Source organism: Mesoplodon densirostris, chromosome 5 (assembly GCF_025265405.1).
Source record: "Mesoplodon densirostris isolate mMesDen1 chromosome 5, mMesDen1 primary haplotype, whole genome shotgun sequence".
Taxonomy (NCBI): domain Eukaryota; kingdom Metazoa; phylum Chordata; class Mammalia; order Artiodactyla; family Ziphiidae; genus Mesoplodon; species Mesoplodon densirostris.
Genome location: NC_082665.1, coordinates 102316485 through 102344302, shown reverse-complemented (window position 1 = coordinate 102344302; position 27818 = coordinate 102316485). Strand labels below are relative to the sequence as shown.

Below are 27818 nucleotides of genomic sequence, written 5' to 3'. Positions count from 1 at the left end.
TTTAATGTTCGACTACATGTTTTTCTTCCAGCAAAAAACTCCTATATACCCTGGCTCCTTCTCTACCTCTTCAGAGCAGTTCTTCAGAGCTACAGTCCTCAGTAAGTTCCCCACAGAAAACTTCACTTGAAACTTTCAGGCTGTGCATCTTTCTTCTGTCAATACCTGTAACTTCAAGGAGTTATGATCCTGATAGACGCTAGTTTTATATCTAACTCAGCCATCAAATTATCTTTAGATATCTTTTAAATAGCTTTTAAATAGTTTTCCAGATGCTTTTGAACCAGTAATAACAACTAACTGGTTCCCTAATTAATGAGTCAAAGAAAATCTGTAGTATGTGTTCAGTTTTTATGTACGTGACAGTCATCATTTACCTTTTTGAAAACTATAGTTCAACCACACATCATGACCGAAAGCAAACTCCAGATTCAGGAGTGCAGTTAAATTAATTTATGTTTTATAAACCATTATAGCATCTACATCCATTTGAAAAGCAGTGGTTATCATAAGGCTATCACACGTTATTTAGTCAGTCTACAGAGTGCTCAGAATACAGAAACACCAAAAGACTCCTCGAAACCACCACCAAGACCCCAGGGCTCTGCAGCCTTCTGGTGAGACACCAAAACTGAGTTTTCCAACTGAATCTTCCTAACTTGAATAATGTGTTTCATAACCCACCCCTAACAACAGAAGGGAAAATGTCATCCCCAATTGACCAGCATTTGACTCACAAACACCCTATATCTGCAAACAGTCTCCACCCCCAACAGCTTGATTTCCCCCATTCCTTCTCTGAGAAAAGACGTGGAGGGGGGGGGGTTGGGGGTGGATTTGGAGCTTTTAGAAAACTATTCAATTCCCAAAAAGGGAACAAGGAGGATATGGGTAAATCAGTAACAGCTTAAGGCAGCTGATAATGTGGACAGAATCTTAAAGGCTCTACAAATTGCCTCCCCCGCCCCGGGCCAGCTCAAAATTACCAATCTACCTGGACTTCTCATTTGTGTACTGCCTAAAACAACAAATACCAAACACTTCCCCCTAAGCTTAATAGTTCTCAGTCATCTATACTTCAGTGTAAATTAGTTTACTCCAGAGTGTCTTCCTCTTAACTTCCAAGAGCACCACTGAAAAGCACAGGTGCTGACATGGGGGATAAGAATGAGAGCCCTAGGACTTCCAGGGTGGCGCAGTGGTTAAGAATCCACCTGCCAACACAGGGGACAGGGGTTCGAGCCCTGGTCCGGGAAGATCCCACATGCCGTGGAGCAACTAAGCCCGTGCGCCACAACTACTGAGCCTGCGCTCTAGAACCCGCGAGCCACAACTACTGAAGCCCACGTGCCTGGAGCCCGTGCTCCACAGCAAGAGAAGCCACAGCGATGAGAAGCCCATGCACCACATGAAGAGTAGCCCCCGCTCACCACTAGAGAAAGCCCGCAGGCAGCAATGAAGAACCAACACAGCCATAAATAAATAAATAAAAATATTTTTTAAAAAAAGAATGAGAGCCCAGATGTATTAAGTAAGTGTGTACTGCTTTCGAACAGACCCCTGGGGCTTGGCTTCCCTGGGCGCTGCGCCTCTGATCTCCAGATCCTATTCTGGCTGCATTCCTCAGGAAGCCCCACCACTACGTAAATGAAATGTCTCTCTGCTCCCCTTCCTGGAAAATCCTCAGCTGCAGCAGGAGATGTCTGCACCATGACAGCGATGTGACTGAAGGGGCCAGAGCAGGTTCTGAGTAATCACAGACTAATCACATTTTAATTACATTGGCAATCAGTGAGTTCTTTAAAAAAAAAAAAAATTAAACGCTCATTAAGTGCAACACAGAAACAGAAATGATTTTGCAAATGGCAGAAGCCCAGATAGGTCAGACTGATGACTTGATTTCCCACTTCTTAAAAATTCTAAAAACTCAACAGAAAGTTAAGTGCAGCTCTTAAAACAGGTAGGACGTGACAATAAACAGAGCCTTCTGAAAAACAGGCTCCTGCCTCCATTCCAATTTAGAAAACTTGAAATAGGATGACTCAATAGGGGGCAAAGGAGAAAACGCAGTCCTCAAAATCAGCCGGACCTGAATTACAAGGTGGTCCTACCATAAGCAATTCAGTAAATTTGTCAGCTACCACTTTCTCATCCGAATACCTTGCTGTAAGGAGCCAGGGAAAAGCGGTAGAGGAAATGCCTGGCACTTAGTAGACATTCAATAAAGGACAGCTACTTTTTCACCAAGTGTTAATAGCACAAATCCTTTTAATCAAAGTAGATAACATTTAAATGAAAGAGTTTCATGCAATGACATTACTTCCTCATTCAAAAAGATGGCAATAGTAATTTTTAATTACATATTCCCTAAAGGAAGAATCTGATACAAGTGCTTCTTTAATCCCAGTCACTGTTTTTCCAATTCAAACACCTACCTTGTCATTATTTTCAGCATTAACCTTGTGGAGTGATGTCCCAGCGGCCACGATCCTCCATTTTAAAGTAAGAGTAACCTAATCTTGCTGCTTAAAATAGTGGTTCTCAAATTTAAGCTGAATTAGAACCACCTGGAGGGTCTGTTAAACCACACCTCGCTTAGCCCGCCCCTGGAGGGCCTAATTCAGTAGGCCTGGGTGAGGTCCAAGAATCTGCATCTCCAGCAAGTTCTCAGGTGACGCTGATTCTCACGGTCTAGGCCCACACGCAAACCAGTGCTTTGGAGAGACCAACCCTTCCCTTCTCGGCTCAGACATGACAACAGGGGAGGGTACACGACAGACTCTCACATTCCCAGAACATCTGCTGAGAACTCTGGGACACGACTCTTTCTGCTGGAAAGATACAGTAGTAGGAGGCACTGGCAGCCATCTTGTGGCCATGAGGGAGAGCCTGTCTGAGACTGGAACCAACCCCAGAGGCAAGAGATATACTCATATAAAAGGGCTTGAGTCCTGGAGTCAAGGGCATGCCCAGAGTCAAGTCTTCCTGGGACTTCCCAGCTTTTATATTACAAGACACCCTTTTTTGCTTAGACAAGTTTGGCTCAGCAATCCTGCTACTTACAAAAGAACCCTGAAAACCCTGTTGTTGGTTTTACTTGGTTTGTCTGTTTTGGCTCTCCATTTTGCTCCTAAATAGAAATCACCTAAACCTTTAAATTGTCCTCATTACCCCCAAGTCAAATGTCCAAGCCAATTCACCAACCAAAATACAGGTAAAAAACAATGTTTTGGGAATGCAAACAACTCACCTACACAGAATACACATCTCCCGGAGTGGAACCTATGAATTTAATGTAATTCTAATCAAGTCCCTGGAGAATGGCCAATTACAAGACCAGGAACTTTCCAAAATTCAGTAGGAACAATTGAGAAAATATAATGGGGAAAAATGTTATTCATAAGTAACACAGAAAATGTAAGAGAACTGAAAACTGAGAACTAAACCAAAAAGGCAGAAGATGTTTATAAAGAAAACCATATAGCTCTGCAGGGGTGGGAGAAGGGGGATACGAAGCAAAGGAAAAGGGTAACGTGTTTCTGGCCAGAAAAACTCAATATTGTAAAGCTACGGGGTATTCCCAAACTAATTTACAGTATTTGAAACTCTCATACAAATCAATTAAAAAAAACTAAAAAACCTCAATAAAAATGGGAAAATGGGCATAGGAAATGAGGAAGCAGTTAACACAAGAAAAACAACAAAACACATGAAGAGTGCTCGGCCAACAGCACTGTTGGGAAGGACAGGGAACAGGAGCACAGGGCTGTGTTTTGGGAGGGGCAGGGGGTGGAGAGGTTGGTGATGGGATCATCTGTATTCACATCTTAAAAATATGCAGTTTTGGGCTTCCTTGGTGGCACAGTGGTTGAGAATCCGCCTGCCGATGCAGGGGACATGGGTTCGTGTCCTGGTCCGGGAAGATCCCACATGCCGCGGAGCGGCTGGGCTCGTGAGCCATGGCCGCTGAGCCTGCGCGTCCGGAGCCTGTGCTCCGCAACGGGAGAGGCCACAGCAGTGAGAGGCCCGCGTACCGCAAAAAAAAAAAAAACCCAAAAAAACAAAAAACCCCGCAGTTTTGACCCCAATACTTCACTTCCAGAAACTTACCCTAAAGAAATAATAAGGGAGAGCTCAAGAATGTTCATTACAGCATTATTTTTAATAGAGAAAAAAGGAAGGGAGGGGGTGGAGGAGGGAAGAAATGAAAGAAACTGAAAAGCTGAACAAATGTTTGTTACCTGGATAGAGATTGAAAGAGGCATTTGTTGTACTTCTGTGAACTGCATTCATCCTTTAAGAAATGTGTTATTTAAAAATCACTGCCATCACCTTCCGAATGTGCAAATAACCCCATTATTTAAAACTCTTTCTGAAATCATCTTTTATTTAAACAACAACTAGCCTAAGATTAGGTATATATATTATGAAACAATGGAATATTAATATATGTTCAATGACCTAGATTTACATAATGTACACCACAGTTACGGAAAGAGCAGGCTATAAAATAGCACGTATAGTGTAAAGTAGATACGCCACAAGGATATCTTGTACAGAATAGGGAAATATAGTCATTATTTTATAATAACTATAAGTGGAGTGTCAGCTATAAAAATACTGAATCACTATGTTGTACACCTGAAACTAATATAATATTGTAAATCAACTATACTTCAAATTTTTTAAATAGCATGTATAGAATAGAATGCTATATTCTTATATACATTTTTATATTCATTTTTATATATTTGCAAAGAAAGGTCCAAAGAATATACACAAAACATTTAACAGTGACTGGGTTATGACTGGGAAGCAGGATTGTAATTTTTGTTTTCCTCTTTTCCTGTATCTGTATTTTCTCCAGTTGCTAAAATTATTATACATCCTTTTAATTATAAGAAAAAGAAACAACATAAATATTAATTTTTGTAAAAGGAAAAAAAGCGACATATGAGTTCAGGTGCTAATGCAGCAAAGTACAAGAAATCATCTTTTCCCTTTCCTGTGAAAGGGAACAGAATAGAATGCAACAGTACACTGCTAATTCCTCCAAATGGTACTTAGTGGAGGTAATTAAAAAAACTATCCCTGTGACCACTACCACCTGGCATTCATTTAATTCTTCATTCAATCATTCACTTGCTGATTACCTCCCATGGGCTAGACACACTGCTGGAAAAGTTACTTTAAAAACATCTGTTCTTCTATAAAATCCAGTGCAGAATGCATTTGGTGAGTTAGGGTGGTTTATGCTTTCTTCATAATTAAATTTTTCACCTCCTACTGCCCTTAGATTCTGCAAATCCCATATGTGATTTCTCATAGTGCATCACTGTCTCCTTCCCCACCCTCACCCATAAGTGCCGAAATTTGGGAACGATGAGGAGTAAAGCCATAGAGTTTGGCCCAGAGTGCCTTTAAATTCAAGGGTGCTCAAAAACATCATCATGACATCCTATTCAAGGGTGCAACTCAAAAACCAGGAATATGTGCAGGTCACTCGGAGTTCAGTAAGCCCGAGGAGAAGATGTGGCTGTTCTGTATAATTAATGACCATCTCTGAGAGAATGGTTTGTCCCTCCAAGCTCCATCAGAAGACAGGAAACCCTAATGATCAGACTCTCCTTCCCTCTGCAGCCAAATACCTTGGCAGCTTTACAGCGGCCCCATCTTGTGGTTTATTCTTTCTGCAAGAACTCACCTGCCCTAAAGAAGAGTCCATTACTGAAAATCAAGGAAGGAGTGAATCAATGGACATGTAACACATAATAAATCCTGCTCGTGAATTATTGAATAATGCTGGTCCATAACAGCTTTTAATGTTTCAAGCAAGCGAATGATTTCCGAAAAGTAATGCAAGACCCTTTAGATGAATGTGGAAGTCGGGAGAACTACAGCTCATCCTTTTCTAGTCTAGTTGGATTAAAACAACTTCAGTGAAGAAATTCCTATTTTATATAAAAGAAGAAGAAAGTTTCCCTCCCCCTCTGTCTCTAGGGCTATATCAATACATATGTGTTAGGTCTGGTAAGACCATTCATGAGTAGAGCTACAGCCATACGATTATAGGAGCAAATGCTGTTATGGTAAATTTAATTAAAACCAATTATTATTTACTTGGTACTTTCTAGGCACTGGACACCACAAGCTTTATAAAAGTAAAATAGCCTCTGTCCTCCAAGAGCTCCCAGTCAGCTGGGAGACACAGGTATTTACCCAACTAATTTTATCTCAAGATGAATCTGATACCTCTAATAACAGAAGAACAAACACGACGTTACAGTGGCTACAGGCACAGGCTCTGCAGGTAGGCTGCTTGGGTTGGAATTCTGGTTCTACTTGTCACCAGCACAGTGACCTTGTCAAGTTACTTTGCCTTCTCTGCCTCAGTTTCTTCATCTGTGGCATGGAGATAATAACGGTACCTACCTCATAGGGTTACTGTGAAGATGAAACGTGACACAAGTGGAAGGATTGTTAATATTGGTATAATTACTACCAGCATGTGAGGTAGAGAGGGACCAATTATGACAAGAACCTGGGAAAGTGGTCCAGAGAAATGGAATCTGTGGCCAAGTTCTGAATATCGATGAGGATTTTAGTGTGCCGTGATGGGAAAGAAGGGGCAATTTGCAGCTAAGGGTTAGCCTGGACGAAGGCCTGGAAGTAGGGGGAAGGCGGTTGAGGACGGATGAGCAGGCTGGTGGTGTGGTACCAGAGCAGGCACGTGAGCTGTAGGTCTGGGGCTGCAGAGGAGATAACACTGAGAGCCAAGCAGGCTGGGACCCGACCACAGGAGCTGAGGGCCGCCGGACTCCGACCCCTTAGGCAAGCACAGCCCGAGAAGAAGGGTATCACAGTGCTGACTTTGAATTCTGGCTCCACCTCTGAAGAGCTATGTGACCTTGGGCAAGGTTACCTAATCTTTCTATGCCTCTGTTTTCTCACCTGTAAAATGGGTGTGGTGAGGACTAAATGATTGCCTAGGTAAAGTGCTTAGAGCCCTAGTCGGCACAGAGTGACATATGTTAAGTGTTTGCTGATGGAAGGCTCCCCATGGGCCTAGGGCACCTCTTCCTGCCATCCTGACAGCCCTTCAGAAAATGATCATGAGCAACAACAGGGTCAAGGTCATAAGACTGCTTTTCAACTCTTCAAAAATATCACCACGAAAATAAATGCTGTCTTTTGGACAAAAACGTTCATGGTCCACGATGAAATTTCACCTCAGATGATAGACAAAGTCAGAACTGGCACTAAACTGAGGCACACACACTACCAGGTGACAGGACGGAGTCTGCCCAAGACTTCCTCAGATCACCCTGGCCTATGCGAAGTGGCCAAGTGCACCATTTATGAGAAGCTGGGATCTGTGCTAACTTTTAAATGATAGCAAAGGTTTTAATATTCGGGAGTGGGGGGGAAGGGCACGAACCGAATGTACAATCACGACTGCTCAGACAACCCCTAAGTCAAGAACTTACTTCCAGATCCATCCTTGACTCTAGGTCCTTCAGGCTTGGCTTCAGAAATAATGTTCGCATTGGCGTTATTCTCCATCTCGATCACAAAGTCACTGTCCTCCTCAAACTCAGGGTGGCTAAAGATCCAATCCAGTGCTCTTTCCAGGTTACTATTCTAATAAAACAAAACATTTTTACAATGTATGCAGTCCCGGGGCCTCATTATATCCTGGCCATTTGAACCAGGATGTCAAGCAGATAGGACAGGAGGCTTGAATTCATTAGTCCTAAGTGCCTCTGAGTAAGCTCTGACTCTGCATATGAAACACACTTTCCGTGGTCATTCTGTAAGTCTCCCAACTGAAGTCTGTAACTGGATTCACTGGTAAACAGCTCACAGCGGCAGGTCAGCTCTGCAAAGCCCGTATCAGTCTTAGCTCAGCATTTCTGTGGGCTGATGCTTATAATGATGGGAGGCAAAATGCCAAAGAGAAAGGCATCTGTTTCAGTGCAGCCTTTTCCAAAGCCACACTAACCGCACACGCTATCTTCTCTACCAACTGTATTTTGTGCAGATAACCATGCAGGGTAGAGGGAAGCCAACATGAGTACTGTGTCAGAGCTCCTCTCCTAAATGTTGGCAAAGTGGTTGAATTGCAGTAGAGACAAGATTGATGCCTTGATTAATGATGACAACGCTGGTTAGTTACGTTATATTGTTTTAAACTGAACTCCATGTAATTCAAATCAATGGATCAGAAAAACATTTCTGTCTTCTCCCTTTGTGGTATCACTTGCTGAGTTAAAGAATTTGTTTAGATGTAGTTAGAATCTCCAATTAAACAGTCAGGCAAGTAAAATAATTGGGGCATAAGCAAGTACCCCGCATACAACAAACTCTGGTTGAGACATTTCAAGCATTTTAAAGGGAAACAGATTTTTCCAGCTACACTGCCCGGAGCCAGGAGAGAGCCGCTGTGACCTCAGCAAGGGACCTCAGCAGGCAACCAGTCAGGATAAGCAAGAAGGAATTAGGAGCAGATATTCACTCAAAAATGGATTATGGTGTGAAAAAAAAAGTACTTTCCTCCCTCAATACTAAACAGATATCTGCACCGCAAAAGGAAAGGTTCCGTCTACCCTCCCGTTTCCTGGTCCCTCTTTCCTGATAATATCAGGACTTCACAAATACCTGAAAAGCCTTCTTTCTCTGTAGAGAGAAACAAAAGCAGAGAATTCCAAGGAGACTTCTCTATGAGGACTTTTGAGAGACATTGCTCCAAGGTCTTGGGATCAGAAAAGCACAATTTCTCCAAAAGAACTGCCTTCTTGAACACAGAATCTCAAGCATCCCTCTTTGCTCTAAGGCCACAAGCAAGCTCCAAGTCAAGTCTCTGACCTCATGCTAATAAACATCAAGATGATACAGAGTTTCTTTCAGTTGGGTCAACTTGCCCCCAGTGTATTATCTCCCTCCTTCTTAAAATATCTCCTTATTCTTAAAATCTCTGTATGATTCTCTCAATCATTTATTTTAGCTTTACATATACTACACACGAATAAATCTTTGTGGGGCATGGTGGGGTATAGCATGAGACAGACATGATTCAAAATGATCAAAGGACATTGGAAAGTTTCAGTTGCTACTGACAAAACACAAACTACTTCCAACAAGAAGAAGGTGTTCACATACCATCTCCCAGGCTTACCGTTGCTCGTAGCGCCTGAAGAGCCTGATTTCGATGGAATCCCATGGAGGTAATGAGAGCTACAGTTTCCTCCGGAGGTTGGTTATCCAGTCCAGCAGAGGCTCCAGCAGAAGCTGCTCCTCCATAACCCGGCATGGTCAGCGGCTCGGCAAAATCTGGGGAAAATAATCACACTCAGGCCCTTTTCTTTTTTGGGGGGGTCTTGAAATAAACAACATTTTAGAGCTAAGAAGAAAAAATACCTAAAGTTAAAATAATCAAGACAGTCTGGCACTGGCATAAGGATAAACATATAGATCAACAGACCAATCAAATAGAATTGAGAGTTCAGATATAAACCCGCATACCTATGGTCAACTGATTTTCAACAAGGCTACCGAGACCACTCAAAGGGGAACGGACAGTCTTTTCAACAAATAGTACTGGGACAACTACATATCCACATGCAAAAAAATAAAGTTGGACCCCTACCTTATACCATATGTAAAAATTAACCCCAAATGGATCATTGGCCTAAATGTCAGAGCTAAAACTACAGAACTCTTAGAAGAAAGCATATGAGAAAATCTCTGTGACCTTGGGTTAGGCAATGGTTTCTTAGGTACATCAAAAGTACAAGTGACAAAAAAACAAATTGGACTTCATCAAAATTAAAAACTTTTGTGCTTCAAAGGACACCATCAAGAAAGTGAAAAGACAACCCACACAATGGGAGAAAATATTTGCAAATCATATATCTGATAAGGTACCTGTATCCAGAGCTCTTAGAATTCAACAATACAAATAATCTCATTAAAAATGGGCAAAGGGGGCTTCCCTGGTGGCGCAGTGGTTGAGGGTCCACCTGCTGATGCAGGGGACGCGGGTTCGTGCCCCGGTCTGGGAAGATCCCACGTGCCGCGGAGTGGCTGGGCCCGTGGGCCATGGCCGCTGAGCCTGCGCGTCCGGAGCCTGTGCTCCGCGGCGGGAGAGGCCACAGCAGTGAGAGGCCCACGTACCGCAAAAAAAAAAAAGGGCAAAGGATTTGAAGAGACATTTCTTCAAAGATACATAAATGGTCAATAAGCATATGAAAAGACGTTCATCATTAGTCATTAGGGAAATGCAAATCAAAACGACAATGAGATACCACTTCTCATCCAATGGATTGGGTATAATAAAAACAATAACAACGAGGGTTGGTGAGGATGTGGAGAAACTGGAACCCTCATACATTGCTGACGGGAATGTTGTACAGCCACTGTTGAAAACAATTTGGTGGTTTCTAAGAAAGTCAAATGTGGAGTTACTATATGACACAGCAATTCCACTCAAAAGAAATGAAAACATGTCCACATAAAAATTTGTACACAAAATGTTTATAGCAGCATTATTCATAATAGCCAAAAAGTGGAAACAACCCAAATGTCTACCAACTGATGAAAGGATAAATAAAATATAGTACGTCCATACAACAGACTACTATTCAGCCATAAAAAGGAATGGAGTAGCAATACATGCCACAACACAGATGAACCTTGAAAGCATTATGCTAAGCAATAGAAGCCAAAATCAAAAGATCTCATATTGTATGATTACATTTATATGAAACATCCAAAATAGGCAAATCCACAGAGCCGGAAAGTAGACTCGTGATTGTCGGGGGCTGGAGAGGGCAGGGGAAATGCGAAAGGGACTGCTATTGTGTACAGAATTTCTTTTTGGAAATTAACTGGTGATGGTGGCACAATTCTGCGAATCTACTAAAAAAAACACTGAAATGTACACTTTAAATGAGGAAATTATATGGTATGTGAATCATAGCTTAATAAAGTGGATAAAAGTAAAAGCTAACTAAACAGCCCCTATTTCTTCATGCACATTTTTCTATCTCAAGTCCTCCTCATCTCTTAGCTAGAAGTTTATCCCATATCTTTCCAATGGTCTTTTCGCTACTGAATTATACAATTTAAAAGGGTGAATTAATCTCAACAAAGCTATTATTTAAAAAAGGAAGAAAGACAAAGATTGTGACTTTGCTACATGGGCAAAATAACCATCCCCCAGCCTCATGCAGCAGATTATGAGCTCAAAGGTCATTTTCTGGGACACATCCAGAGGACACAGTAGGACCAAGGCTTAACATCACTGAGGATCACATCAGATTCCAAAGCCATCCCATTTTCTGACCACCTACCTGGCTCTTCCATGTGAACAATGATCCAGTTGAAGGCCACTTCGGCTCCCATATTTCCAGTAAAATACACAGCCTTCCGACATGCTTCCAGAGGGAAACCCATCTCGGCCAGCTGCATCACCGATGACTCATCGATGTCTGATGCTACAGAGCACACAGGATATTCTGGTGTCAAAAAGTCAACCCTATTTCTTCTCGTCTTAGCTTCTCTTCGCCCCTTATCCACATGCTACCCAAAGAACGGGCTATTTTGTTTAATATGTACATGGTGGTTTAACTGTGTTTTGTTTTAAGCCATCCAAATATTAAGCTATTTGAGTTGAGTTTTAATCTTTTTTTTTTTAAGTTTTAATCTTTGACCTAAATAGGAACCATGGTAATTACCTGAACAATCCAAGCACTGAAAAACAACTCTCTAATTTCCTATGGGGAGATCTAGTGTATTCCCAGAACCATTTCAGTCTCTTACATCACTCTCAAGACCACTACAGCAGCCTCTCCTATGGACTGCTGAAATCTGAAGAGAAAAGCATTATCTACAGGCCAAAAAGCCTATTCCTTAAATCTCACAGAAGGTTATAGCAGGCCTTTAGATATATTAGCAATCAAAGGATGTAATCAGCTCTGAGAAATGGAGAGCCCAATGTTATGATAGAAGGAAAGAAAGTGTTTGTTAATTGTATACATTTAAGATATTAAAAAAGATTGCTTTACAAACCTAACTTCAGTTTAGACACATATTTTGCTTTCTTTTCACAATAATATATAAATATTGGTAGAGAGATGTGTGTTTATCCATACACAGACATAAATATAGATTTGTATGTGTATGCACACATACACATGCTTGTATGCATATGTATACTTGTACATGGGTGTGTATGCATGTCCGTGTGTGTGTACACATACACACCTACAAAGTGCTCTCAAATTATACCAAAGGTGGGGAGGGAACAGGAGCACAAAACATACCCCTTATGTTTTCCATGTCCTGAGGTCTGTAATCTACTGAAAACTCTGCCAAAGACAGCAATCAGTAGAAGAACTGAAGAACAGAGACATCTGTTCTACAAAAATTGTACTGAAAATGTATTTACCAAAGTTCTCTCTCAAGAGGATATACAAAACATCTTATCAAGATAAAATTTTAAGAAAGCAATGATGTAGGACAACAGTGATTCCCCAACTGTGTTCTAGAGAATCCTAGTGTTCTAAGAGAGATGTAATTACTGAACCACAAAACAAGGGACTTCCATGGTCAAATAAGTTTTTTTTTTTTTTTTTGCTGTACGCGGGCCTCTCACTGCTGTGGCCTCTCCCGTTGCGGAGCACAGGCTCCGGACACACAGGCTCCGCGGCCATGGCTCGCGGGCCCAGCCGCTCCGCGGCATGTGGGATCTTCCGGGATAGGGGCACGAACCCGTGTCCCCTGCATCGGCAGGCGGACTCTCAACCACTGCGCCACCAGGGAAGCCCTCAAATAAGTTTTTTAAACCTGCATTCTCAATTCTCTCTAGAAATTCACAGTGTGCATTAATGTAGTGAAAATTCTAAAGTCCTATAATAAAGACTCCTGCAGTAGGTTGGGATTAACACATACACACTACTATATATAAAACAGATAACCAACAAGGGCCTACTGTATAATACAGGGAACTATACTCAATATTTTACAGTAGCCTATAAAAGAATCTAAAAAAAGAATAGATATATATATGTATAACTGAATCACTGTGCTATACACCTGAAACTAACACACTGTAAATCAACTATACTTCAGTCAAATAAAATATTAAAAATATTTTAAAATTTTAGTAACAACAACAAAAAAGACTCCTGTGAAACTTTCTACAGAATACTTTTCAACACCTTGTAAAAGACCCTGTTCCCTAGAATGCAGTTAAAGTAATACAGCTTAATAAATGTATGCATGTATATAATAGCATATTAAATTGAAAATGTATAATTCCATTTTGGGGAAAATACAATGAGCCAGGCACAGGCAAAGAACAGTAGACGGACAGATGCCAAATGTTAATAGTGGTTATAGATGAAACCAGAGATGACTGTTTTCACCAATCCATAATTTCTACATATCTTTTCACTTTGGAATAAAAAAATAATCAAAGTTATTCCTTTTAAATATCTGAGACAGGTAGGATATAAATGTAAATTAACCCAAGATAATACTGTTTTCTCCTGCTGAACATAGGTTATTGCTAATAAGACAGCAGGCTTAGATCAGGAGGGAAATGGAAAAATGGCTGAATGCTCACTGTCAGACAGGCTCTGACACAGTTCCAACCACCCATCACCTCCCCTGGGGCAAGATCCTGGAGGCCGGCTCTCTGCAGGGTCAGGGGCATCGAAACTCCTCACATTCCAGAAAAGGTCGAGTGACATGAAAAGCATGCTTGAGGCCTAGCCCTGGCTCTGGTCCTAGCTCTTGGGTCTCTGAACTTTCCTAGGTCTCAGTTTTATCCTCTATAAAAGGTCACCTACTCTGCCCTTCTTACCGTGACATTCAAACAAGAATCTGGGCTTTGTATTAATCGTACAGTTAAATACAGTTGGAAGAATTTATGGAGTAATAAACTCAACATAACTCATGGTAACCATTCAAAAATATTGTTATCATTACAATCAGATTATTTACAGAGGCAATCATTCGCCCATGACGCTCGCTGACCCTAACAGCCTTTCCCAGCAATCAGCAAATCAAAATTGACCCAAGAAAGCAAATAGGGAGGTCTAAGCCATGTGATCAATCATGTAAAGTGTTTGCAAAGTAAAACACTTGAACTTCTAAATTAACAACAGTGTCTCCAGAAAGGCTTTGTAGACAAAAAGGTTCAGAGTATTTTGTGTTACACACTCCTCCTTCCTGCTAATTAATATCTAAATATTCACTATAAATAGTTTATTTTTTTCACGTTCTTTAGAAAATCAAGAGTATCAACTCTCACAGGATTAAAGAACTAAACGACTACAAAATTGACAAACAATCCGATGGAACTAACACCCTTAAGAGTATTAATTAATACTACCATGTCCTGTCAGTGGTGTACCTTCATTATGTGTCCAGAAGCAGGAGTGGAAAAAGTGACAGGCCACCGTGCCATCACTGCAGAAGGAGGCCTACTCGTGGCCGAAGAGGGAAGAAATGGCGTCATTATCCCCCGTTCACACACGAGGAAACTGAGGCTCAGAGAAGTTAAGTTAATGATTCTAGATCACACAGTCACAAATGGCAGAGCCGAGATTCCAGCTCAGGGCTGCTTCGCTCTCACCCTAATGTTCACTCTCCTGAACCACAGGGCCACCGAATCACCATGTCACTGGTTTAGATTAGCTACTACCTCAACTTGCAGACCAAGGACTGTGCCCACCTGGAAAAACTGCACAGACACCGGTACAGAACAATGCCCCTTTACTGAATCCCACAGATAAATGAGTTAGACCAGTAACAACGGTAGGACACTGAGAAAAAACATAAAAGATACATACGGTCTATCAACTGGTTCATCAGGCGATCTGGAAATTAAAGGAGAGGGAGGGAAGTGAGACCAAACCATGGCAAAGTGTCCTGGAGAAAGAAAAAGAGTTAATCCGGGGCACTTGCTCACCAGTCCCCCCTTGAGATCCCACACTGTTGTCGGCCCCTCCGTCCCCCCATCAGACCACCCCAGCCTGCACGACATAAAGTCATTCCAGGAAGGAGGGAGAATACCAGGTTTCAGGCATTTAGAGCAGATAAACAGGATGCTCTGCTTATCATCTTATTGAACTAAATAATTTCTCTCCCTGTAGTTCTAAGAACTCTGTATAATTACAAACCAAGGACTCTGTTACTGAACATGAGAGAAAGCAGGAGCAATGCTAATAAACCATCTTGTATTTCTCTGACACTCAAGACTGATCTCTTCCTTCTAGAACCTCTTTAATGAACCACCTGTACCCCACATAACCCAGGCTGCCCCACCTACAGGCCCCTTCCCTGCTCTCTGTCCTCTGTAATTTAGAGAATAATGTAACACAGGTGCCGATTTTGAATCCTAGCTTGCTCCTCCTGGATTCACCTTACCCCAGCATGGTCACCAATAATATACTCTGCTCAGCTGATGGAAATCCTGTGGTTGGCAGGGCCCCGAGCCATCTGGCACTATTAGCTAATGTACCTAATTAACTCATTAGGAAGGTGAACAGTAAACAGGTGGGCAAGCAAAGCCAGAATGGAAGTGATTTCACCAGAATAACTGAGCTAATAATGAAACCAAGATTTCTCCACGCTGCTTTTGGACTCACAAAGGCAATCATTTTTTGCATGTCTTTTTCCCTTTAAAAGTTAAGTATTTTGAACAAGGACTACTTTAAGGTTCAGAGAGTAAGAGAAACTCAAACCGCTCCCTTGCTATGAAGCAGTGACAAAGACTGGGAGGTGAGACATGGGTAAGATTTTTAAAACCAACACACGTGGTTGAATTTCCCTTTTCGGTTCTCTAAAGGTACTCCAAGAAGGACACAGCTCCCCCAGACGAAGAGTCCACTGAAAACACACCCCTTCTCTTCCCCACAGGCCCATTAGGGGAAAGAGGGAGGCGGGGAGGGAGGCAAAGTCCGAGGCAACATAACCTAAAAACTTTCTGGAGCTTTGCTGCCCTCTGCTGCCAGTGATTTCCACGGGCCCGTTTCGACCACTCACGATGGGTCTCTGTGCCCCTTCCCATGACTACTGTAAGCTTACAGTTGCAGCCAGGCTTCACTTCTGTGTGTCCACAGTGGGTTACAACACAGGAAGGCACCAAGGGACAATGGAGTGGTGGAAGAAAAGGGACTATGCCAGCAGAGGAGAGGGGAGGGGTCGAGAAGGTCCTCCTGGCAGAAGATGGTACCTTTTGAGTCATCAGGAATAACTACGGGGGGGCTGATGTCCGGAAGTTCCTCCTCTCCTGGCTGTAACCCCCTGGCTCGGAGATGGTTGATATCAAGTAGGTCTGGCATATCAATAGAAACATCTGCAAAACGAGAGAGATTATATTCACTGGGCTCTCCAAATACCCACAATCACCTCCTAAATCCAACACCATTAACTCTAGGCACAAGTGTCTAGGCAGAGCCAGGGGATGCTTTACAGTTCCCTGGAGTAAATCACGGGACCAGCAGACTCATTGAGACTGATAAGATTTTAATGCAGAGTCAGGGGAAACACAGAGGCAGGGTTTCACACTGAACAAGAACAAACGAGGGAAACCAGAGGTTGAAAACTGGGAGCCCGTAGAACACTTGTAGACATTTTCTGCTTGATGTTTTTAAAATGTTGGCAACAAATTCCAATTTTTAAATTGGAAAATGTAATTCAGAAGTCCAGATTCCCAACTCATTTTGAAAAACAAACACCTGTAGCAGAGTCTCACGCGGCAACAACCGCCTAGGGCTGATCTTTAGCTCCCACTCTAGGGCACCGTGTACCCTCCGTGCCCGTCCGTCACAGACCCACCACTCCCACGACCCTGAGCATCATATCTGTGCTATTCTGATTCTTATGGCAGAGAAATGTTTTCCTAATCCACGTCTTCATGCAAAATGGGAATACCCAAGAAAGACCAAGACTGCTATCGCTACCTGTTTCTTACACCCAGCCTACTTCTTTCATTTACATTATCACCCTGTCCTTAGTAGGCATCTGAGTTTGCAACCTGTAGTTTATGCCTTTTCTCAGATCATGATGGGTACTGTGATTATTCTACCTCAGGTAGTAAAGAATGAAGCTTTAAAGAAATTAATTGAACCTCAAGTGTATTCGTCTTGAGGAACATTTTTTTTTAACTTCTCAGCCCAGTTGTCATTGTGTTGACTTACTCAGATACAAAATGTATCAGAGTCTAAGAACCTGTTGAGATTTATAACTGCACACATTCAGATATGGTCATAGTGGAAAATGGGTTCAAATGCTGGCGGAGGACATGTCTCTCGGGCTAGCAAACAGAACCTGAAAATACTATCCTCAAAACCAATTATGATGCTAGGTATGTAAATCCTATTTTAAAACAACCACCCAAAGAAAAGGCTTAGTTAAAAAAAAATTTAAATCTCAGCAGACAGCAAAATCAAACACAATGTCTGACCAACAAAATCAATACAATTGTTCCTCAACAGAAAATTTCAGGTTCATTAAAGAAAGCTTTGAGGCTGCTTTAATTTCAGCAAGACTGTGAAATCTGAGTTTTTTATCCTTTACCAATATTCGAAGGACAAAGAAAAATAAGAAAACTGTTTCCAAAGCAGTTCAAAGTCTTTAGAAGTCAGTTTTCTCTCTCAGGTCCAAGGAGGAAAGGCTCAGCGACAAGCAGCCTGCCCTCTGCCCTCCTCCCTGCCCACAAAATTATTCCACCAGGAAGAGCAGGATAAGCTACAGGCTCACACGCTGCATAATGCCGCATGGAAACAAGTGCTATGCAAACTGTTAGTGCCAGAGGTTTCTGGGAAATCACTCCCTCGACTTTACATTCTTTTTACTTACCACCTTCAGATGAGCAGATGAGTGCTTAATTAACCAGCATAGGGATTGATTGTTGTTTTTTAAGTGCTCAAAAACATAAAAACTTTAAAAGACTGGCAAACAGTCTGAGGTACTTGCTTGAGAAATCAGAGGGTAAAACTGTACATCCTTCCACGGCCCTGAGGACAGCCTAGGAACACCTTGATATTCGATCGAGATGATGGAGAAAATGTTCCTCTGCATTGTCTGGAAAGCTAACCTCTAACAATGGTCAAGGGCCCTTAAGATTAGCAAGAAGAAAGCCCATTTCAGCCAAAGTCACGTCCCTTTCTTGACTTTTTAATACAACTGACTATACTCATGTTATTATTAACAAAATGTGTATGACTTAAGCAAATGTCATAACCACACCTTCCTGCTTCAGAGGCAGAGGCGAGATGCTAAGAAGAGAGTCTATTTTCAATTACTTGCACCTCCAAGCGTGGTTTTTGGACCAGCAGCATTAGCAGCATCAGCATCACCTGGGAACGTATTAGAATAAAGCACCCCTGGGCTCCCCCACCCCCAGACCTGCTGAATCAGTACCTGCATTTTACCAAGATCTGTTAAAGTTTGGGAAGTATGGTTTGATAACATGAGGCTCCTGTTTTCACTCTTAGAATCTGGTCATTCCAGAACCCAGTATTAGAGGGATGGGTTAGCATGTAGCAATTTTTTTTTTTTTTTTTTTTTACTATCAGTGCTTATCATATATTCTTATCTTTCAAAAGAGAAAAGTGAGAATCATGGAAAAAGAATGAAATGAAACTGTTTCTGGCAGCCAGCCACATGGGCTCTTTCACATGCCATGTTTTTTAAATAGCTAATTTGATGTTTCAAGCAAAAGCATGCAAAAGATACCTACCAAATTTTTTGGGAACCCAGTCAAGACCAAAAGTGAACTTCTTTATCTGCACTACCAAGTATTCAGGGAATGAGGCAAAGCGAGATGTTCTGGGAAACACAAGGGGATTAGATCAATGAAACAAGGCAATAAGAATTATGAATACAGTTCACGAAGCATCAAAAGCTGTGTCTGAGGCACACCCAGCAGTTCCAGTGCCTGCACTGAAGAGGAGGAACATGCACACACACCTGAGTGGACACACACTCACCACCTCACCGTTCATCCTGGCCTTTTCACAAGAAGAAAATGTTTTAACAGAGGGCAACGTTGTCCCTGAGGATGATTTTGGGCACGTTGCAAAATTATTACTTTTACTTTGCTGTGGCATTTTATATTTCTGAAATGTGGTTTTCAACCATAAACATTTGTTTTCTTCTAAAACCCTTGCTAGAATTTAATATATGTATTTGTAGGTGTGGGTGGGCACCTGTGCATTGTGTTTGTGTAGGTTTGAAAAAGCTCCCCGAGCAATTCTGACACACACCAAACCTGCTCCAACTAAGAGTCTCTATCTGGTAGCACAGAGTTGCCATAAGGAGGGTTTATTGGAAATTTGGTTGAGGCTGACTATTGGAAATGCCAGGGCCTCATTAAAATACTACTGCACCTAAAATCCATGGCCACATGGATCCTAAAGGTGTGTGTATATGTGTGTGCATATATATATATATATGTATTCTGGGGTATCTAAAATATCTAAATCTGGGTCTTAAATTTAAAAATTAATATATATGGTCAATGTCTTAAGTTTCATTTCAAACTTTCAAGAATGCTTAATTGCCTGAACGTGAGTTCGACAATTTTATGCACAAACTATTAAACTTATACACCAAATTCATGCCCCAGTTCCAGCTCATTCTCTCCACATTTATTATCTTGTTTATAACGACCATTTCCATTTAAGTGTTCATGTGGGTACAGTAAGTATATGGAAAAAAGAAAATCAGCTGTAGACAGATACTATAGGTACCTTTTAAAATAAAAGATTCTAGAACATGCTCCCTACAAGCTCTACTTTTCAAATCTAGTCACTGCCTTCTATGCGACATGCATCTTCCCAGAATTCAGAAAACAACGCTAATGCATTGCTGCCCCCTAGTGTACAAGAGAAGCCATGGTTCGGGGCAGAGGACTGTCCAAAAAGTGTCAAAAGGCTTGGATGCTACTTAATTCACTCCAAATTTGACCCTTTTTGCAGCTTCATCTTCACATTTACAAAATAGATTTATTAATAATTTCTACCTTCCAGGGCTGTGCAATGTTCATGAAATGACATGAAACCACCTGGCACACAAGACTGTGCTGTGTATATCTAAGGAATCAGCATGATTATTTTGTCATGAAAGGGCTAGAATCCACGAGGCCCTGGACACTGACCTGGTTTGTCACTGATCTGTATTTTGCCCCAGGCAAGTCACTTAACCTCTCTGGATCTCAAATTCTCCATCACAAGGAGGGCAGAAGGGTACAGGCAATAATATAAGGGAGTTCTTCAAAAACCAGGAGCTGAACTATTTTAGCCTGCCTCACTCTCCAGAAACTATACATTACTTCTAATTAGGTTTTCCTATCTTCTGAGAATCAGTAATATCAATAAATTATCATTCTTAAATATAGATGAATCCTCAGTTTCACCAAAAACCAAGAAACTCCATCTGGTATTTTCAACCACTGTAAAAATGTCCTCTCTGACCCCTTCCTCTTACCACATTCACTTAAAACCTGGAAAATATATAATAGTGAAATCAACCAAAACTCATCAGTAAATCAATGATTTCCAAACTGTGGTTCAGGAGCCCAAAGACTCTTGCAGTTGCTCTTCAGTCAGTATCTGGGTGAGGAATCAGCCGGTAATACCATGGGGTGGGGGGCAGTGGAGGAAACTCGGCTGGTCGGCTGGGGGGACTGGCGAGGGATAGTTTAACACATCACTTTGCTATGGGTAGCTACCAACCTAAGAGTATCAGAAAGCAGGTTAGATGGTGCCCACATTATATTTACCCTATTAGGTAAACATTCCTTATTCATCTCTGTAACCTCTATAGGGTCTTAAGTTGAATCACACATGTAGTGACGGCTCAATATAAATGTGTTCAATCTCAAAATGAATACTTGGCATTCATTAATTAGAGGCTTGGGACATCAAGTTTGTTAAATCCAGCAAAGTTATAAATTATGCACCACTTACCCTCTTATTCCTAAAATCATTCCTGGAATTAAAATTTTTCTTGAAAAGTTATGTATTTAATAAATACCATTAGAATATAAATCATTCAAAAAGGTCTAGACAGACAGCAAATTTACCTCAAAGAATTGTTACGGGAACTGAGTTAGGACATAAAGTGCTTAGAACTTTATGTCCTAAGTGCCTGACAACAATACATTATCTATTGACAACCTATTATTATTTAAAATATAACAATTGTTCACTTATTACAATTCAGGCAAAAACATTATGAAAGCCTTAAGAAAAATATATATAAACTGTCCCTCTCCCTGAAATTGAATATTTTATTGAAAACCTGGTCGCTAAAAAAATACAATTCTATCCTTCCCACTAAATATGTTGAAAACATGATAATCAACCACAGTCAAATTGTACAATCCAAGGCAAAAAAAAAGATAAAAGTAATGTAATAACAATAACAGTATATATTTACTCCGCCAGACACTGTACAAAGCATTTTATGTAGCTTGTCTGTCTTAATCCTCACCTCAACCCTATAAAGAAAGTTCTATTATTATTCCCAGTTTACATATAAGGAAAGAGGCTTATGGAGGTGAGGTCACTTGGCCAAGGTCACATACCAATAAGTTCTATGCTGAGGATTCCAACGCTGCCAGTCCACCTAAAGCTTGTGCTCTGGAACCCTATACCGTGCTTTTCTCTTCGTAAATGATAAAGGTCAAGACAAAATCTCTCTGTTTACCCTTAATCCATGAGCTGCTTGAGGGGAGGACTTAGGTCTTGTTCAATTCATTGCCCAGAATATACTAGATGAGCAATAATATTTGCTGGGTGAATAAAATTTCCAAACACTAATATTCTTCCTGAACACTGTTCAGGACCAATTAAGGGAAGGCTCTTTATGTCTGGTCCATACTGACCCAAGATCTACCAAGAGGACATATTTTGCCTCTTCCTGGCCTTTCAGACTCTGGGTCTAACACAAGAAAAATTCAAGGCCCCGAATTAACATAATAAGGAGATAATGTCTATACTACTGGCAATAAGAAAAAGAAAGAAAAAAAGATCTTTTAGGAATCCACTGAACTGGTTTCCCCAAAACTATTATTTGAAACATGATAAGGTATAATAAGGAATAAACAAGGCTATATAAGGATTATAAAGATACAAACATAAGCAAGCACCATAAGAAATATGCGGGCAGTGTGTAACACAAGGATTAAGAGTTTAAGCTTTGAACTTGAATGAATTCCAAGTCTGCCACTTAGTGGCCAATTACTTCTTTTATTTCCTCGTCTGTAAAATAGGGAGAATAATGCACCTACCTGGTAGCAATACTAAGAGGATTAAGTGATAACAGATGGGAAGCACTTAGCACAAAACCGGGAATAATAAATGTGCCATAATGGTAGTTGCTTTGTTACCGTAAAACATTGTTTTTTCCTTTCCCACAAGACCATTATCAACAATTGTGATACATCCAGTATTAATTTTCTTTCATATGCATTTAACCGTAAGAGCATGTGTGTATGCAAAAGACAGAGAAAATTTAATATCTATTGTTAAGGATTAGAGAAAGCAGAGACCCCTCCTCAAGGATTCTAGGTTAATTATGTTAGCACTGCCTACAACTAAATATTTTGTAGCATTTGAGGAGAAAATCAAGTCAGCATGCACTATTCCTCCACTCAGGTGTAAGAAGGAATTGGGTGGTGACTTTGCCCCAGGATAGAACACAAGCTGGGAAGTGGACACAGGAGAAGAATCCAGATCTCCCAGGGATCAGAAACTGTCTCTGTGGAAAGCTAACACCTCCTAGCTCCACTTTAAAGATGGGCCTTTTCCTAGTGATGAGAAGGCTCCTTCCCTAAGGTCCAGAGAGTGACATACTCTCTGGGCCTTAGGGAAGACTCGCCACCACTTCTAAGACTCGCCACCACTTTACTGAAGAGCACAAAAGGGTGACCAAGTGGACTGGCCAATGAAGATCACTCTGCAGCTCACATGTGATGCTGGGGGCTTTCTAAGCCTAGAAAGCCCCCGATCACTTCCACCCCATACAGTATCAGAATTAAAGCACAAAGAGAAAAGGATGTTTGAGGAATCTTCAGCCTACTGTGAATAATTAAATTTAGGAAAACAAATCAATAAAAATCAACACGCTGTACACAAAGTCACACAATGTTGTATATATTTCAAAAAGTTGCAAGAAAAAAAAAAGTTGTTTCCACCACCAATATAATATAGTGTTTAGCTTTCTAACTGCCTAAAGATGTGTCCAATTGTAGTGAAGTGAATCTCGAACATTTAACATGCCAGCTCACCAAGTGTTATCTTCAAGGACACACACAAACACACGCACGCACGTGCGCGCACACACACACTCCAAAACTGAGCAGTCCTCAGATGAAAACTTACCCCACAATGATTTACGGATAATTGAACTATTATTAATCTCATTTAGATATGAAGAAACTTTTTAAAGGAAATTATTGTAAGAAAATATGGTTTTTAAGCTCTTGAAATAAATTCTTGTTTTCCCATGTTTAACACATGAAGTCGTCATCTGAAACAGAGGCATCCTGAGAGATGGCTGTCACACAGAATAAGTAATTCAGGTTTGACTGCTACTTGAAGTTGTGATAAAAAATAGCCAGCAGTAGCTCATCCATGCTTCCCTGACCTTCACATCAACAAGAGCTCAGGCATAGCCTAGAAGAAAAATGGCTGAAGAATATCTAGAAGTAGTAAGACTACCAGAGCCTAACTTTTAGACCTTCCCCCTTTTTATGCCACTGTAAATACTCTTTCTCCAACTATATGAAGTGTGCGGGCAAAGACTTGACTGTATAAAATCAATTAAGGTGTCAAGTGGAGAAAAAAAAATTTTTTTTCAATGTACCTGACAATAAGGCTCACAATATAGAAACAGAACATCTCCTGACCACATCCTGGGCAGCTCATTGGAACAATGCTCAGGAGCCCTGATGTCCACTTTGAGATGCCCTGAGACCCCAGATCTCCAGGCAGGTACACAGCCACCAAGTTCTAAGCCAAATCTTTCATTTTGGAATCAAAAATCTATCACAGTGGAGTATAAATACTTGACTGTCATAAGTATTTTTCTAACTTCTTCATTAATATCATCTTGCCATGGATGGGGAGGGTTCTCAGCTATACCCTCGACAAAAAAAAAAAAAAAAAAGAAAATGCAAATTCCCTATAAAGGATAAACTACAACCTGGCTTTAAAAAAAAAGCATTCCCTTGCACATGATACAGATTACAACAAGCCTGTTTTACTGGACAGGTCTCACACAAGTGAGGTCTACAACAACTAGTGTTGTGTAAATCATAATCCCATCTTGCCACACATGAGCAAGCAATGCAGACCCGTACAATGCCCCCCAACCCTCCCCTAACCCGGTCCCCACCTCTCAAGGCCCCCTCCTTATCCTAGTGCCACCACACAAGCGCACACACACTTACTTCACACCCGCAGACTTTGCTTGTAGGGCGCTGCTCCAGAAATCATCAACGTTTTCTGGTTCAGAAAAGGCCTGAAGGCAGGCACTAAATGGTATCTTGGCACGAACCAGCTCGGGAAGGGGTCTTCTGTTTGCTTCTGCTTCCCTTCTCGTTAGTTCATAGGCGATCAGTTCATCTGAATAAAAGAGCAAATGAATGACTTTGCAATCACTTAATTTCGTGAAATGAAAAAGACCCCCTTGAACAATGAACCATCTTTGTTGAAGGTTTCTGGGGTGGGGCAGGATTGCTTACTTGCTGCCCTCCACAGAACCAGAGGAGCCTGCTGAAATCCTGTTTAGAGTGGCACTGCCAGGCTGCATCGAGTCATTCATAATTTTTTGCCTGTTCCACTTTGAGACTGATGGGAGGGAACTGTGAACTCCAGCCCAGGTGAGAGGTTCAGACCACGCATGTGCTGTAAGTGATTCACAAACCTGGACTTTCATTTGTCCAGAGGTCAAGGCTGGTTTGATCCCAATACCACCCTCTAATCACAAAGTCTTCACACCAGAGAATTTCACACTGAAAGAAACCCGAGGGCTCACCTCTTCCCGGCCCTTCACTATGATTAGAGGTCATGGAGGGTGCAGACCAAAGAGCAGGATGAACTATAAGGACCGCAGTTATCCAAGGCACCCAGCCCATGATCCTACCCAGCACTGCCAAGACAACTTCGTGTTGGGGTTACCCGACACTGCAGAGAGCAGAGCGGCCAACCTAGAAGGTCTTTCTGCACTATCCCTGTTCAAATGGTTACACACCAAGGGAAAAAGAAGTGAGTGCACTGTGAACTTCCCAAGAGTCAACAGACCTGCTCTTGGAAACTACCTGTAAGTCAAATTTTTATATAGATTTCGAATGGACCTTTCTGGGAATTTCTTTTGTTACAAAAAAAATCCCTTCTGGGGCCTCCCTGGTGGCGCAAGTGGTTGAGAGTCCGCCTGCCGATGCAGGGGATACGGGTTCGTGCCCCGGTCTGGGAGGATCCCATATGCCGCGGAGCGGCTGGGCCCGTGAGCCATGGCCGCTGAGCCTGCGCGTCCGGAGCCTGCGCGTCCGGAGCCTGTGCTCCGCAACGGGGGAGGCCACAACAGTGAGAGGCCCGCATACCGCAAAAAAAAAAAAAAAAAAAAAAAAAAAAAAAAAAAAATCCCTTCTGATTTATCAGGTTTTAGACACACTGATATACCTTTGTGTTTTCTTAAACACATCTGAATATGCTTTTACAGTTCATTCCCCAGTCCAAAATCAGTTTATGATGGACTTCTATCTAGGATGCTAGCATTAGGTGTTCCCAGCAATCAATTTCCTGAGACTAAATTTTAAGTCTCCTTTCTGAAAAAAAAAAAGGAGATTTACCACTCATAAATTCTGAGTTAGGATCACAGAACTGAGCACAATATGTTAGTATCCCCAAGGTAGGCAAGAGACAGCAATTAAGCCTAGTGCTAAAAAGGAAACAAACCACAGACCCCCCCACCCCTATTTCTACTTTGTATAATGAGTAAGAATTAAAAAACTGGTCAAAAGCTACATGAGCTTATAGAAAACGGAAATCATTTCATCTTAAAAATCATCATAATCACCATTTTCCAATTAACACAATAAAATGACTACATCCCAAATAAACAAACAAACAAAAAAAAGGAAAAATGCCATCCAGGGAGTCGTTAAACCTTACAAAAATGACCAGTTCACAGGAAATAAGCAATCTAGCAGATATTTCTCCTTTTTCTGCTTCTAAGACATTAATTCTAAGAAATACCATTCATCTATTCTGCTTGGGAAGAACCAGATCAGACTGACTGAAGGAACCTTCCCCTGAGGTCCCCCCACCTTCCTCCTGCTTCCAAGGTCCAGAGACCCTTCCAAGGAGCCTCGCCCCACAAAGAGCCCTGCCACACTTTATCTCCCACAACAGGCATCTTACTCGGATGCCAAAGCTGCATTATTTTTAAGAGGCCTCTCTCTGCTTGAATGTCTCACATCAAAACATGCAGTTCTGATCACTCCCCTCAGACTTTCCACACAACTTGTGTGTGATAATATTAAATTACAAATAATTTCCTCTAAATTAAGCTGCTTCTAAACCAACCAGTTGGTCAAATTTATAGGCACTGAAGTAGGTTCCCTCCATAAGCCCTCCACAAAAATGTCAAAAGAAAGTCACATGGGGACTGAGGAGAAGATGGAAAGAGACATGCAAACCAGACACTGTCCGGGCTGGGTGTGCTCCTGATATGACTTCGCAGAGACTGAACTGTAGTATCACTGGCTTGAGGGTTTTCATGTGTGAAGAAGCACACTGCTCATTTCCCACTTTAGAACGTTACCCTTGTTGGTTGCCGCCTCCATGGCCACAGGTAACTGCATCAGGTAATCCACCCTCTCCGTGTAGCGGACTTTTCGGGTCTGACAGCACTGAATACGTTCTTCCACCAAAAACCGAAAAACATCACTTGGGTTTTCTGAGCCAATGCGGTTCCTCTGAAGGTTGGATTATAACAAGTTAGTAAATCTGTGGATATTAAGCCATGAATAAAAATTCGCACAGAATCAAATATAAAGCTGGTGTAAAGATCTGGTGTTACTCAACGCTCCCTCTGGGCATGCCAGTTCACCAGAGTACAGGAAAAGACTGGTAGTTACCTAAAGTCCAAAAATGGGAGATTGGTTAAATATAGTTCATCATGTGAATTAATATTATGCAGCCGTTAAAAGTCATGTCAGAGGGACTGACCTGGAAAGAATTAGAAGAAAGGAGATGTGGAAGCCCAACTAAAGAGAAAGGGGAAAAAAAATCAAGGACTGCCCTGGAAAAATTAAGCCATGTATGATATTATATAAATGCACTAATGTAAATTATACAGAAATAAAAAAGAAATCATGCTATATTCCAGTAGGTAATGACGTGGCAAAACGTTCACAACAGGTTAAGTGAAAAACACTGCTCACAAACCAACACGTAGAAAATGGAGAGCACCTGGAAAATGACTAAGGGGGAGGGTCAGACACCAAAATGTTAGCACTGCTTGTTTGTGGGAACAGGTGGCACGGGAGGTTCTGATTTTCTCCTTTGTGCCTATGTTTCCACAAGGAACACATCCGTCATCAGGAAAAAAGTAGTTTTTTTGTTTGTTTGTTTGTTTGTTTTGCGGTATGCGGGCCTCTCACTGTTGTGGCCTCCCCCGCTGCGGAGCACAGGCTCCGGACGCGCAGGCTCCGGACGCGCAGGCTCAGCGGCCATGGCTCACGGGCTCAGCCGCTCCGCGGCATATGGGATCCTCCCAGACCGGGGCACGAA

The 27818-nt window shown here is 41.6% G+C and overlaps 1 protein-coding gene across 2 annotated transcripts in view; it reads right to left on the bottom strand.

Moving 5' to 3' along the window:
- The window catches only part of USP13 (ubiquitin specific peptidase 13), a 123465-nt gene that overhangs the window by 20051 nt on the left and 75596 nt on the right, over nt 1–27818 (bottom strand). For both annotated transcript variants that reach the window (XR_009532593.1, XM_060099178.1), the window contains exons 12-19: nt 26848–27001; nt 24473–24647; nt 18755–18843; nt 16244–16366; nt 14859–14885; nt 11352–11495; nt 9176–9330; nt 7488–7641 (exon numbers count right to left, since the gene is read on the bottom strand). Coding sequence is in view for 1 of the 2 variants with exons in the window: in XM_060099178.1 (XP_059955161.1) it covers nt 7488–7641; nt 9176–9330; nt 11352–11495; nt 14859–14885; nt 16244–16366; nt 18755–18843; nt 24473–24647; nt 26848–27001 (1021 nt within the window). In the remaining variant the exon portion in view is untranslated. The remainder of the gene's footprint in view (nt 1–7487; nt 7642–9175; nt 9331–11351; nt 11496–14858; nt 14886–16243; nt 16367–18754; nt 18844–24472; nt 24648–26847; nt 27002–27818) is intronic.